The 12,349-nt window shown below is 37.9% G+C and overlaps 1 protein-coding gene across 3 annotated transcripts; it reads left to right on the top strand.

Annotated features, from left to right (window-relative positions):
- The first annotated feature begins 259 nt into the window (after positions 1–259).
- On the top strand, positions 260–11,642 carry LOC124159972 (putative lipoyltransferase 2, mitochondrial). 3 transcript variants are annotated; one of them, XM_046535787.1, is made up of 3 exons: positions 260–1,204; positions 10,682–10,807; positions 11,277–11,642. In XM_046535787.1, exons 1-3 carry the CDS (start codon positions 895–897, stop codon positions 11,315–11,317), a joined length of 477 nt encoding a protein of 158 aa, XP_046391743.1. In that variant the 5' UTR covers positions 260–894; the 3' UTR covers positions 11,318–11,642. The 3 variants fall into 3 exon arrangements, with proteins under 3 accessions (XP_046391743.1, XP_046391741.1, XP_046391742.1); XM_046535785.1 differs by having other exon boundaries at positions 276–1,204; positions 10,682–11,642; XM_046535786.1 differs by lacking the exon at positions 260–1,204 and adding an exon at positions 2,206–3,599 and having other exon boundaries at positions 10,682–11,642.
- The last annotated feature ends 707 nt before the right edge of the window (positions 11,643–12,349 follow it).

Here is a 12,349-nt window from a genome sequence, read left to right as displayed (position 1 = left end):
TATATGAAACAGTTTAACGTTTATGAAACTAAAACACTGTGAATACCCTTTCCAAAAATGTCTAGCCTTTATTCATACAAAAATTAGAAAAGTAACTTCAAAAGTAAAAACATTACGTGCTGCCATAACTGAATGAACTGCGGTAGAACGAAATATATATAATATAAATTAACTAATTTTTAAACGCATGAAGAGCAGTGGTACGAAAGACATTTTCAATTGAACAAAACCTCTAAAATACAAATACAGCCAACTGCATATCTTCCGGATAAATTAAAGTGCAGATAAAAAACATGAATGATGACATAACGGGGCCTCCTTCAAGCCCAAAGAGAACTACTACGAAAGTTTCCTTCTTGTCTTCTTTTCGGCAAATTCATTAGTTTTGGCATCGCAGTTCAAGTTCTGCTATAATCCTAACGTAGCACTTTTAAAGCCCTAGCAAAGAGGGCACCGGCAGGCAGACGGAACTCACTTAAGCCTGTTGACGGCGGTGCACTTCGAGGTGCCTCGAGTACAGATCATTGCTGGTTGCCTAACAGAAGGAGCTCCTTGGACTGCAACGCCCCTACAGCCAGCCGTGAATACCCGCTATCTACCGCGAACATGGTGGCTGTGCGCATATCGACATTTCATTTGCTACTTTCAATACTACAACCACTACAACCAAGAACACTACAACCTTGGTGCGATGGTGTCATCCAAGAAATATTATAGTTGATTATAATATTCTATACATACGGACTCTATCTCACGATTGCACCACTGACGCGGTTATATTTCTTTAGACTATTGCAAAATGCAATTTTAAATTATGAAAGAAATAGTTTAAGGCTATTCTGTGTACGTAAAAAAGTATAAGTTACCGCGAGGTGTAGGTTTATCTCGTATTTAATGCCTCCTATAATTCGAGTGTGGCAGATCGGCCGAAAAAGTTACCTAACTGCTCTGCGGATTCAAAGGATCCTATCTCAGCCCCGTGATGTGAATTATTTTGAAAATTCACTTCTCATTTTGGAGCATCATCCCACCTACACTATTGGCATAAGATCAAAAGGTTATTCTTTGCAAGAAGAAATTCGTCTGAAAGCTCTCGGTGCAGAATTTCATCGGACTGATCGAGGAGGCCTTATCACATTTCATGGACCTGGTCAGCTCGTGGCTTACCCGATTCTACATTTACGACAGTTCTCAGACGAGAAAGGTATTATATGATAATTTGAATGGGTCATAAATCCATGATAACATATAATATGAATACAGTACAATAACATCGCTTTAGATAGCAAGCGATCAAACATTTTGGTGGCTAGGAATATTTTCAATATTAATCGCATTACATGCACGGGACCATGGTTCCGTGTGGAATGCAATTGCAATATAACCAGATCTATATAGGAAATATTCAATTCCGTGAAAGAAATTCAAATGAATTTCCATAAATTCAATTTAAATTTGTCACTTTTCAACTGCACGGAATTGAATATTTCCAATAGGGATGCGCATTTTCGTTAAATATTTTGCGACTGACAAGCCGCCGAGAAGCAAGCTCTGTGGTAGTCTTCGTGTGGTTTTAATTTTGGCTACACTCGGTATTTTACTCAGCGATTGCTTTTAGTCTGCTGTCAAATCTACACTTTGGAGAGAACAGCAGAAATGTAGCCCTGTCTCACTGCTCATTTTCAGTCTAATAGGGTGCATTTTTATGCTTGATATGTGTGAGTTGTGCTAAATGAGCAATAGCGGTCCGCAGAGAGTAGTAGTAAGGCTGAATCCCCACTTGTTCTGTTACAGCTGTGAAACAGTATTTTAGCGTTAATAAAACACAGAATTTTCATTGGAAGTTGTGAAACGAGGGTCTTGAAATTGAACTCTTGAAATTATTGCTAAAACAAGTCTTTGTCTTAGTCGTTCAATGGAGATTTATTTTTACCTTGGTATGAGTTTTGGTAATCAATAGAAGACCAATATTTGGGTTATTTCAAATCGATTCATAAAAAATGAATGTTCCACCTCAAAATATTAACCCGTCAGCACCCAAAGTTTGTTTAAATCACACATATTTCACTTTTTAAAAATATGATACATATGAGCTCAACACAATGAACACAATTCAAACTGACTGAATAATAGAGGAAACCTTCTTCTAAGTATGTGCACCGAAATGTACGCTAAAATTCTCATATTAAATGCTTTGCAGGAGTATTGGCTCAACACTGCACTGGGTGCCATATGGCACCCGTGGGCGTTGACGGGTTAATGTTACTTGGTATGCTTCATCTCTCTATGTGGATGTATCCACATAGAGGGATGAAGCAGTCTGTTTTTTATCTGCACAATGTATTCACATGCAGTACTGGAAATTTTCTATTTCTTCTTTATCACAGTAATGAATTTCATGATCATTGTGTTGATGATGATATTCTCTTGATATAATATAATGTGTTACATATTCCTATTCCTTAAATGTGGTTAACCTACTCAGTTTCTACCATATCAAGCGTGATAAGGTTGAAAAAGTGGTGGTGGATTGAAATCATGTTCTGTTCCCCGAAGTATTGATAGATGTGGGTTGGAAATGCAATTTATTGTCTCTTTAGTAATGAAGTTCATGTAATCGTTCTTTTCTTGCAGTTTCTCTACCAATTTCGTTAAACCAGAAACATTATTTTCTGTCATAGCTCAAGTGGATATTGGATTTAAATTATTGAAGCTCGATTACTTGTGGAGAAATAAATTGCATTTATTGCTTGTAAATCTGAATATTTCTCTTTCCATCAGTATTTCCAAACGCACTGAACCTGTAACTTGTTGGAATGTTTTCACAAAATGCCAGGGACAGTGATTTCAATTATAGGTTCTCAAGTCACAAGGCTCACAGTCTTTTTATTTACAACATACTTATGAATTTACAGACATAGTATGAGTATATAAAGAGCATAAGTGTGATCACCATGTTAGATTTTTGAGATGGAAGACAATAGCTTGGAAAACATGGCGAAAACTGAAGGAATTCTTGGGTTTCCCACTGGGTGTGGTTTTGGGAGGCTGAGTCTGCCATCGTCTTCAAGGGTAGAATGTGGAGCCAAGTTCTTCTCTGTATTTATACCGTGTAGTGTTGTTCAAGTGGGCCCTGAGTGGTTGTTTCTCACAATTAGTGTTGTTTTTGTATTTAGTGGTTGGTTATCCTCTTCCACATATTGCTTAAGTGGAAGCCTTTGTCTCTATTGATGTTCTTTTCTTCTATGTTAGTTTGTTTCTTTTACAATGTGATCCTAATAAACGCCCATGCAGCATAGAACTTCTTATTTTTGAAATTCATTCTATAGCCAAAGTCCACTCAGCCTAGTGGAGCATTGACTTAATTTCAAATTAGGAACTTAGGTTTCATATTTGCTCCTTACAGTGATGAAGCATGATGTTCAAGCTTGGTAATCATGTGTGTGGCATTTGGCCTGTTACCAGGATCACTTTTTTCATGAATTTTGATCTGTATGGAAAAAAACGACCCTTTAAAAACATGAGGTCAATGAAATCAAGGCCTCGGGTGGACTCTGGAGGCCTCTTTCATCTCCTTCAATTTCTCTTGGACCGTAAAAGTAAGTGAATTGCAAAATGAAAGAACGTGTGGGATTTCTGCAATGGTAACGACCTAAAACTAAATCGCCCTCGTCAATGGAAACTTCAATTACCCCTTCTGATTTGTCTTTCTGCGACTCATCCTCATTGCAGGTAGCTGGCTCTCTATACTTTTGAAAACTTTCCCCCTTGAGCCCCATTTTGCACAAAATTCATCCAATCAAAATCAAAGAAATCAATTCTAATACAAAAGTAAACTACCCCAAGTCCAACACTTTAGGCCAAATCAAGCGGTCTTAGCAAAACCGGGCATCTCAATACAACAGGAAAATTATGTGAACTTAACATGGACAACTATGACCACACACACACATCTGATCATTTATCGAATCCCCCCATGTTCTAGCAACAATTGTGAACCCGGGTTTCGTCTACGCGCACCACTCACGTTGGGTGCCAGTTGTGACCTCTCGTCACGGGTCAAGGGGGGAGTGGGAGGGATTGGGGGTGCAAGGGAAGGGATTTTTTTTTCGGGAGAGAAAGGGGACAGGATGTGCGAGAAGGGAAAGGAACGTATGAGTGACCTCTTGGTGATCGGTGCAATTGAAAGAACGAGACCCTTCTACAAATCCATTATTTAACACAAATTTAATGAAAACAGTAAATAATCTAAGTACATAATCATACATCAGATTGCTGCTTCCTTGCGGGCACATGCGAGAATCGACTGAATATAACATCAAAAGAAAACTGAGCAAACACAAGTGAAACAACTAATTCTCGCCCAATTGATTTCATAAGTTCATCTTGCACCATCTGATCACGAAGTTAAATGACAATATAATCAAAAGAAAAATGTACCCTGTCCTTACAAACTAATACACACTCACACATCGAGGGGGGGGAATAGGGGGAATCAGAACACAATGAAGATCGGGGGGTGGGGAAACAGCTCTTCTGCACCGAATGGGGGGGACAATTTTGGGGTTCGTATACGACACTGGTCACAGGGACACTGGTACGGAATCTTCTTAACTTGGGGGGTGGGGGGAAACGTCTTAGCTCGTTGTTTGGGGCAGGGGCAGTAGCACTTATCAGATCCAGGTCGCGTCAATGCTGAGGGCTGAGTTTCTGCTTTTTGCAGCACCTGGTGAGGGCTGTTGACTTCTGTCTCCTTGATGGGGTAGCACAGGACGGCTTTCCTTTGGCGGCGGAAAATTACCGGTCAGTCTCTTTTCTCCTGTCCCGCTTCAATTTAGCCCGTCCACCCACCCCACATCCCAATAAATCTCCTCCGACTGCGTATTCGCCAGCAACACTTCAAAAAAACCAGGCCGACTTCTTTCTTTAGCTTGGCAATCTTACGCCCAGAGTGACCATGTGACCCGACTCGTTCTCCTCCCGGCGACCACTCTCGCAGGGTTTTTATCCCCAAAAGTAGGGGTGGTGTACCTGGGGTGGGGGCAGTGGGAGAGTTCGTAAATGGATGCTCTCTCGAGTCACATCACCATGAGGGGAAAGGGGGGGGTGAAATGTCTTAGTTCGTTTCACAACACAGGGACTCGGGAAAACGGGAATTGAAGGGTGGGGAGGGAAAAATGAATCACGCTCACATCGTTCGCTCGCACAAAGGAACAAACCACACACACACACACACAAAAATAAACCTCTGCTTGACCATGAGGTAAGGCTCTCCCTCTCTCAAAGCGTCCAGTCAACCCGTAATGTCACCGGCCACATGGCGACGGTTACAATACATAGTATGTAATCTTTATTATAGCTCTGAAAATAACTGTACTGAGGGCTCTCGGTTGTAGTTTGAATACATATATGACTTAAATGGTCAACATAATACTTGGGGTTAATTAATTTCAAGTGTGCCTATGGAACTATTGAAGACATTAATTTTCATTCATCTCCTACTACATGCATCTGACATTAACCATCAACGACCCTCATTATATTTTCCTTCTTACATTAGGCTAGACATATCATAGAAAGTGGGAGTAGAATATACTGTAGTATGCATGGCTGTCTTGCCTGGTTCAGAAATTATCATACTCGACTGGACTAGACTCGATACTTGCGAGTAATTTTCTACTCGTCTCAATACTCGACTCGAGATCAAAAAGTGCTACTCACACATCCCTATTCATAATATTTAATGGGCGATATTCAATACATGACTATAGAAATATATTTCAACATATATTATTATCTGTTTTTTTTTCTATTCCTAAAATGTAAACATGGATTGGACAAAATGATACCATTGAATGCACTATATTCTGTCAGACCAAGGCTACCAATATTTGCCCTTCAGCATAGTGCCAGCAGCTGCCTCAAACTCCCTCATTTCTATGGTACAAAAGTACCAATAATTATAGCTAAAAGTGTCTTATTATAAAACTCCATAATTGAAAATGCATTTTGAAATTTCGAAGATAAAATCTCACACTGGAGTGTATGCTTTTACATATGTTGTGGAACTCAGGCTGTCCTTTGGGTGAAATTCTAACTATGTATTGATGCCGACGTTTTGGAAACAGAGTTGGTTTTTGTCTTCAGGGCCAGTGAAGTGACTAGAAACATAGCCAGAATATGTAGGCCAAAGGTGAAAATCAGGTGGTTGCGGATTAGTCCAATTTTCCCACCTTCTTCTTTTCTCCTCCCTTGCTTGATCAGCCTTAAAATTGGCCTCCAGACGGTACTTATGCTGTAGCCATTGTCTCGCTTGATATTTTTCTTTTCCAGCCTGATCTTGATGGCCTCCTTTGTGAGTGTTTCCCAGTAATGATTAGTGCAGCACAGAATTCTGGACTTGTCCCAATTAATGGCATGATTGTTTCATATGCTGTGCTCGGCCACAGTGGATAATCCTATTGAGCAAGCTTAAAATGCCCAAGCTACAGCTGATTCATTAAATTTTCAGATCATTGTCTTAGGTCTTATCAACTGATTATCAACTTGTCTTGATGCCAATGCTTTTTCATCAGCTTTAGAAGTAGAAAAATATTGAAAAACGGGAATATGATGGACTCATAACATTTTAGAAACTACCGAGATGGAAATTCATAAAAAAGTACTGAATTAACCCATTAGTTCCTCATCAGCAGAAAATTAGCATGTGCAATGTCAAACAGGCTGTTGGATTTTATTTACGTACTTCTTTGTGGCACCTTATTCGACCTTCTTGTTTTGACCTAATGTTGCTGTTTTTTTTTTTGACAAAAAGTTTGTCATTTACTTCCTCATAATGTATTACATGCTTACTTTGTTAAAATTATCTGGCCCTCATTAATGCTTGAAGTGGTCAAATGCTTCGCTGATTGTAATTTTTTTATTTTAATAGTATTTACTTTAAAAATCTAAGATAGGAAAAATTCAGCATTGTAAAATACAAACCCCAGGTTTCCCCTGTTTTTCAGGTTCAGGAAAGTTGGAATTATTTAATGAGACTCATTTAGTACAAAAATAGTACTTCATAATCCATTGTTAAACTTAAAATTTTTAACTGTTGTCTTGAGGTAACAGGTTCTAGCTGTCGTCATGGCATCTTCCAGTAGGAAAAGAATATGATTGCCTGTAGGTCATTTTATGTATGAAGATGGGAATTTGTGGCAGTGGTGAGATGTTCATCATGCTTAATAACCTATTTCCAGCAATTGGCTAGCATATACCCTGGTGAAAATGAACTGTTCATGAACCGTTCAAGAAGCATTAAACAAAGTGTTCAGAACCTGTTCACTAAGTGTTCATGAACTGTTCGGGAACCGTTCACGGACTGTATTTTGGCCCATTGAACCGTGACGAAACGTTCCAATAAGCTGTTCAGCAGGCGTTTCCCAGCTGTTCATGAGGTGTTCAGCTGTTCATGGAGTGTTCAGTAACCGTGCAGGAAGTGTTGCACGAAGTGTTCAGAACCTGTTCCCGAAGTGTTCATGAACTATTATTGAACCGTTCATGGACTGTATTTTGGCCCATTGAACCATGACGAACCGTTCCAATAAGCTGTTCAGTAGGTGTTTCCCAGCTGTTCATGAGGTGTTCAGCTGTTCATGGAGTGTTCAGTAACCGTGCAGGAAGCATTACACAAAGTGCTCAGAACCTGTTCCCGAAGTGTTCATGAACTATTATTGAACCGTTCATGGACTGTATTTTGGCCCATTGAACCGTGACGAACCGTTCCAATAAGCTATTCATGGGGTATTTTCCTGCTGTTCATGAGGTGTTTTCAGATGTTCGTGAAGCATTCTTTTAACTGTACAGGAAGCGTTTACCATAATACCAATGATGATTAACATCTTGAAGTGTAGGTCTGACAATAATAATTGTGTAAATAACAATTGTGAGAATATGCAAAATTGTTTACCAACATTTCGATATATTCCTTATACCTTATTCTAGGCTATGAATGATAATGGTTACATTAAATTGATACATGAAGGCAAGGGTGAATCCAGGATATTTTTCTGGGAGGGGCACATGGGTGTGACAGGTAAACAGTCTTCTCATATTTGAGATTCAAACGGTAACATTATGCATAGAAAAATTACTGTACAATGAATTTTCTTTATGTTAACAAGATACTTATTTATATAAAATTACGTAAATGATTGAGACTCCCAATTAAACAAAAAGAATACTAAAAATCTTGTCTATTTTTCAAGCGTCTAGGGGGGGGGGCACGTGCCCCCCCCCCCCCCTAAATCAGCCTATGCATAAAGGAATGAAAGGTTATTACTATGTGTTGTTACAATAAAAGAATATATGTAAATAGAATTCAATTTTACATACATAATATGCCAAAATTCTTGTCTCTCCTTTTACATTTGTGTACAATTGAATTCTTTCTGTATTTTTTGTGACCTACAATCCAAGACATTAATCATCATTGGTATAATTGTAAACACTTCCTGTAAAGTTAAAAGAATGCGTCATGAACATCTGAAAACACCTCATGAACAGCAGGAAAATACCCCATGAATAGCTTATTTGAACAGTTTGCAACGCTTCAATGGGCCAAAATTCACTACAAGAACGGTTCCCCAACAGTTCATGAACACTTCCGCTACAGTTTCTGAACATTTTGTGTCACACTTTTGGAATGGTTCTTGAACAATTTATTTTCACCAGGTATGCAACCTTTATCATTCATAACAATTGTATATCATTCTCAGACCTATACACCAAGACATTAATCATCATTAAATAATTGAGGTCAAGAAAAAGAAATCCATTTAATAATACCAGTGCTTGATCAGGAAGCTGTGGTAGATATGTTTACAAACTGTAGCTAAGCTGAGCTGAAGTGTTGCATACCAATGAAACTAAACTGTTCAGGAAGAGCTCTCAAGTCTTTGGGAATTAAGATTTTCAATCTTCTGGGGTTATTTGCAGTACTTTTAGTTATTGCACAAGCTCAGGATTGTATTTGAAAGTCACACATTATTTACTTTGCTCACATTATTGTTGTAAATGCATAGCAACCTCAAAACATTTGTACTTGTATATTTACACTTTTATTAAAACTGTCAATGTAAATATATATTACCCTCATTATACCAATTTGGCAATTTTTGCACATTTCACCAATAACTCAGCATAAACATTCACACGGAGTTAAAGCACTTTTGAATTTTTGAACATATTAGCCCTAATTTTAAATGTCTTCCCTTATAATGCACTCATTTATGTTTCTTTTAATTCATGCTTATCATTTATGCAAAATAGTGAATCATGAATAGCATTAATTAAATTTTACATTTAGTAACTGTGGAAGAAATGGGTTGGGCTCTTGAATTTAATAATCTGTTCAGGAAGCGTTCTTGGCCAACTGTCCTGAAGCCGTGCACAAGACGTTCCATTCATGGGCCGTTTGTGGGTAGAGCGTGCGAACAATTCCCAAACACTTCATGAACGGCCAAGGAAATTTGTCAAGTTCTAAGTCAATATCTGATCCTTATTTTGCTTAGAAAATTATGAACACAATGATGGTTGTTTTCCTTAATTCATGATGATATGTTAATGATCATCAATTATGTAAAATAGTGAATCATGGCTAAATTATTTCATTTATTAACTGTGGAGGAGATGTGCAGAACTAAAATATCTGTTCATGAAGCGTTCATGTCCAACTGTGCAGGAGCTGTGCACAAGGCGTTCCATTCATGGGCCGTTCGTGAGTACCAGGTTAGAGCGTGCGAACAATTCCCAAACACCTCATGAACGGCCTAGGAAATTTGTCAAGTTCTAAGTCAATATCTGATACTAATTTTGCATAGAAAATTATGAACACAATGATGATTGTTTTCTTTATGATCAATTATGTAAAATAGTGATTCATGGATAAATTATTTCATTTAGTAATCGTGGAGGAGATGTGCAGAACTAAAATATATGTTCATGAAGCGTTCAGGAAGTGTTCATGTCCAACTGTGCAGGAGCCGTGCGCAAGGCGTTCCGTTCATGGGCCGTTCGTGGGTACCAGGTTAGTGCGTGCGAACAATTCCCAAACACTTCATGAACGGCCCAGAAAATTTGTGAACCGTTTGCACAGTACGTGCACAGCTTACGAACAGTTAAGCGAACAGTTCATTTTCACCAGGGTAGAGTCATCCTCCCTGTTGCAGATTCTATTAGCTTTGCAAGTTAGCTTGTTGCTCTTACTTCAAATCACTTATTAATCTTGCTGAAGCTCACCATGTGACCTGGTTCAAACTGAGTGTGTTCTGAGATGGAGGGTAAGGGAAACCTGTTTCTTTCATTTTTTTTCCAGGGTGATTTGAAGATTTCAGAGATGACTCTTTCTTCTTATTACTTCTGTTATTCTCAGTCTTAAGCCAATGACATTACATATTTCCTTTCTTAGTATATAAGGCAAAGGAAAAGGAGAATAAACTTAGGAGTGTGTACTCAAACAGATCCCTTCATCCATCGTCAATAGATTTTAAAAATTAATATTAACCTTTACTCAAAATTATGTACCTTTAAATATTTTATGAACTGCTATTGTACTTTGTATCCATAAAATGTTTTATTTTTGCAAAAAAATCTTCATGTCGTATATCACAGCTACTTTCAAGTACGAATTTCATTGCAGGGGCCATTGGTCTTCGTCGATATGTAGAAAAACTTCAAGCTGTTGTCGCCAAAACTTGCCATATAATTGGTCTTCAAGGCTGTAAAGTAATCAGTGAATTTCCTGGTCTCTGGGTTGGTCCAAAAGGTAAAGAGAGAAAAGTCTGTGCTGTTGGTGTTAGAGCAGGGCGTTCAATTGTAAGTCATGGGATAGCTCTCAATTGCAATGTAGATCTGTCATGGTTTGAGCACATAGTACCATGTGGATTAGAGGGAAAAGGAGTTACCTCATTAACTCAGGAATTGGATCGTTATGTACCTATAGGTGATGTTGTACCCGCCTTCCTCATGGCCTTTTCAGAGGAATATAAGTGCCAACTTTGTGAATTTCCAGTCAATTTGATAAATAAGTTGTCGAAAGAACTTGAAGAAAAAAGTTGATAGCATTCAGCATTTATATGTTTAATATAAAGGCTGAATGCTATCAACTTTTGCTGAAATGCAGTGTGGAAAATGAATGAGTCCCCTAGTCATGAGTTAAATTATTTTCTGCAATATTTATCAAGGAAATGTTCTTTGGAAGGCTTTATCTCATTTATTTCTGATTTTATTGACAGATATCCAAATGGTGATAGAAGCTTATGATCAAGTTGATTAATTTAATTCTGAGTAATAATCCATTTCCATTTTTTCCGATCTTTAATTAATGGATTGTGGTGGTCAAAACTGTGCCTTCTATCAAATGAAGTCGAATCATCATTTCACTGCAGTGTTAACTTGCTTACCCTGCTTATTAAAGATAATTTTTTGGTGTGTTTTGGACAAATAATAATTTTTTGATGTGGTAATCATGCTGAGGTAAGTTCTTTTCCAATTAGTTTATTGTTAAAGCAGTTTGTATTTGATTATTAGTTTAATCATTGTTATTTTTCATGTTATCTCTGTAATCTGATGAAATAAATTCTGTTGACTTTATCAGAAACCTAAGTAACTTTTCATTATATAGGTATTATATATATATTTCATGGTATATTTTTCAAATTGATCAATTGATATTATGTATTTGATTGGTGTCAGGATGCATGCACTCAAGCATTTGGAGCATGTCTCGTGGAAAACCAGTTTGAATTTAGGATGAATAGGGGAACAGGGGCGGCAATGGTACTACTTGCATTGCAAATTACCTTTAAGAAAAAAACACTGTATATAATTATCTTTATATTAGGACCGTAAACTTGGAGAAGTCATTTGACAATACATATAATGAAATAAGATGGTCTTTACTATGGAAAAAGATTGGACAATGGCAGAAGTAGCACCTACTGCCTCTATTGGGACCTGGTGGCCACAATGGGCATTCACTTCCGTAGACAAGTATGATCATGCTATATTATAACATGCACATGCAAATTAAATAGTTATGGTCTCTGGAGCCATTGAATTACCAAAGTGGCCATCAGAGTTATGGTTTACTACTCAACAGGATTTATTTTAGTTCTTGACTCTATTTTTAAGTGACTGCAATTTTTTTATGGAGCTGCTCTCCATTTGGCATGTGTAGAGTTATCAGTCGCAGTGCCTCCAGCCAATCCAGCTGTGGCTATCCATATAGTGTACCTCCCTGAGCAAACTTTAAAACAGATTGATTTTTAATTAACGAGGGGAGTGTCACAAAACTGGGTCTCAGAAT

The sequence above is a fragment of the Ischnura elegans genome, chromosome 1 (genome assembly GCF_921293095.1).
Source record: "Ischnura elegans chromosome 1, ioIscEleg1.1, whole genome shotgun sequence".
Classification (NCBI taxonomy): Eukaryota; Metazoa; Arthropoda; class Insecta; order Odonata; family Coenagrionidae; genus Ischnura; species Ischnura elegans.
The sequence above is the reverse complement of the archived record's forward strand: the minus strand, read 5'-3'. Positions and strand labels throughout refer to the sequence as shown.

Bases quoted from the DNA above. Each gene is read 5' to 3' on its own strand.
- LOC124159972 (XM_046535785.1), top strand. From the start codon at position 895: ATGCCTCCTATAATTCGAGTGTGGCAGATCGGCCGAAAAAGTTACCTA. The intron at 1,205-10,681 runs GTATTATATGAT...ATTTCATTGCAG, and splicing joins ACAGTTCTCAGACGAGAAAG to GGGCCATTGGTCTTCGTCGA.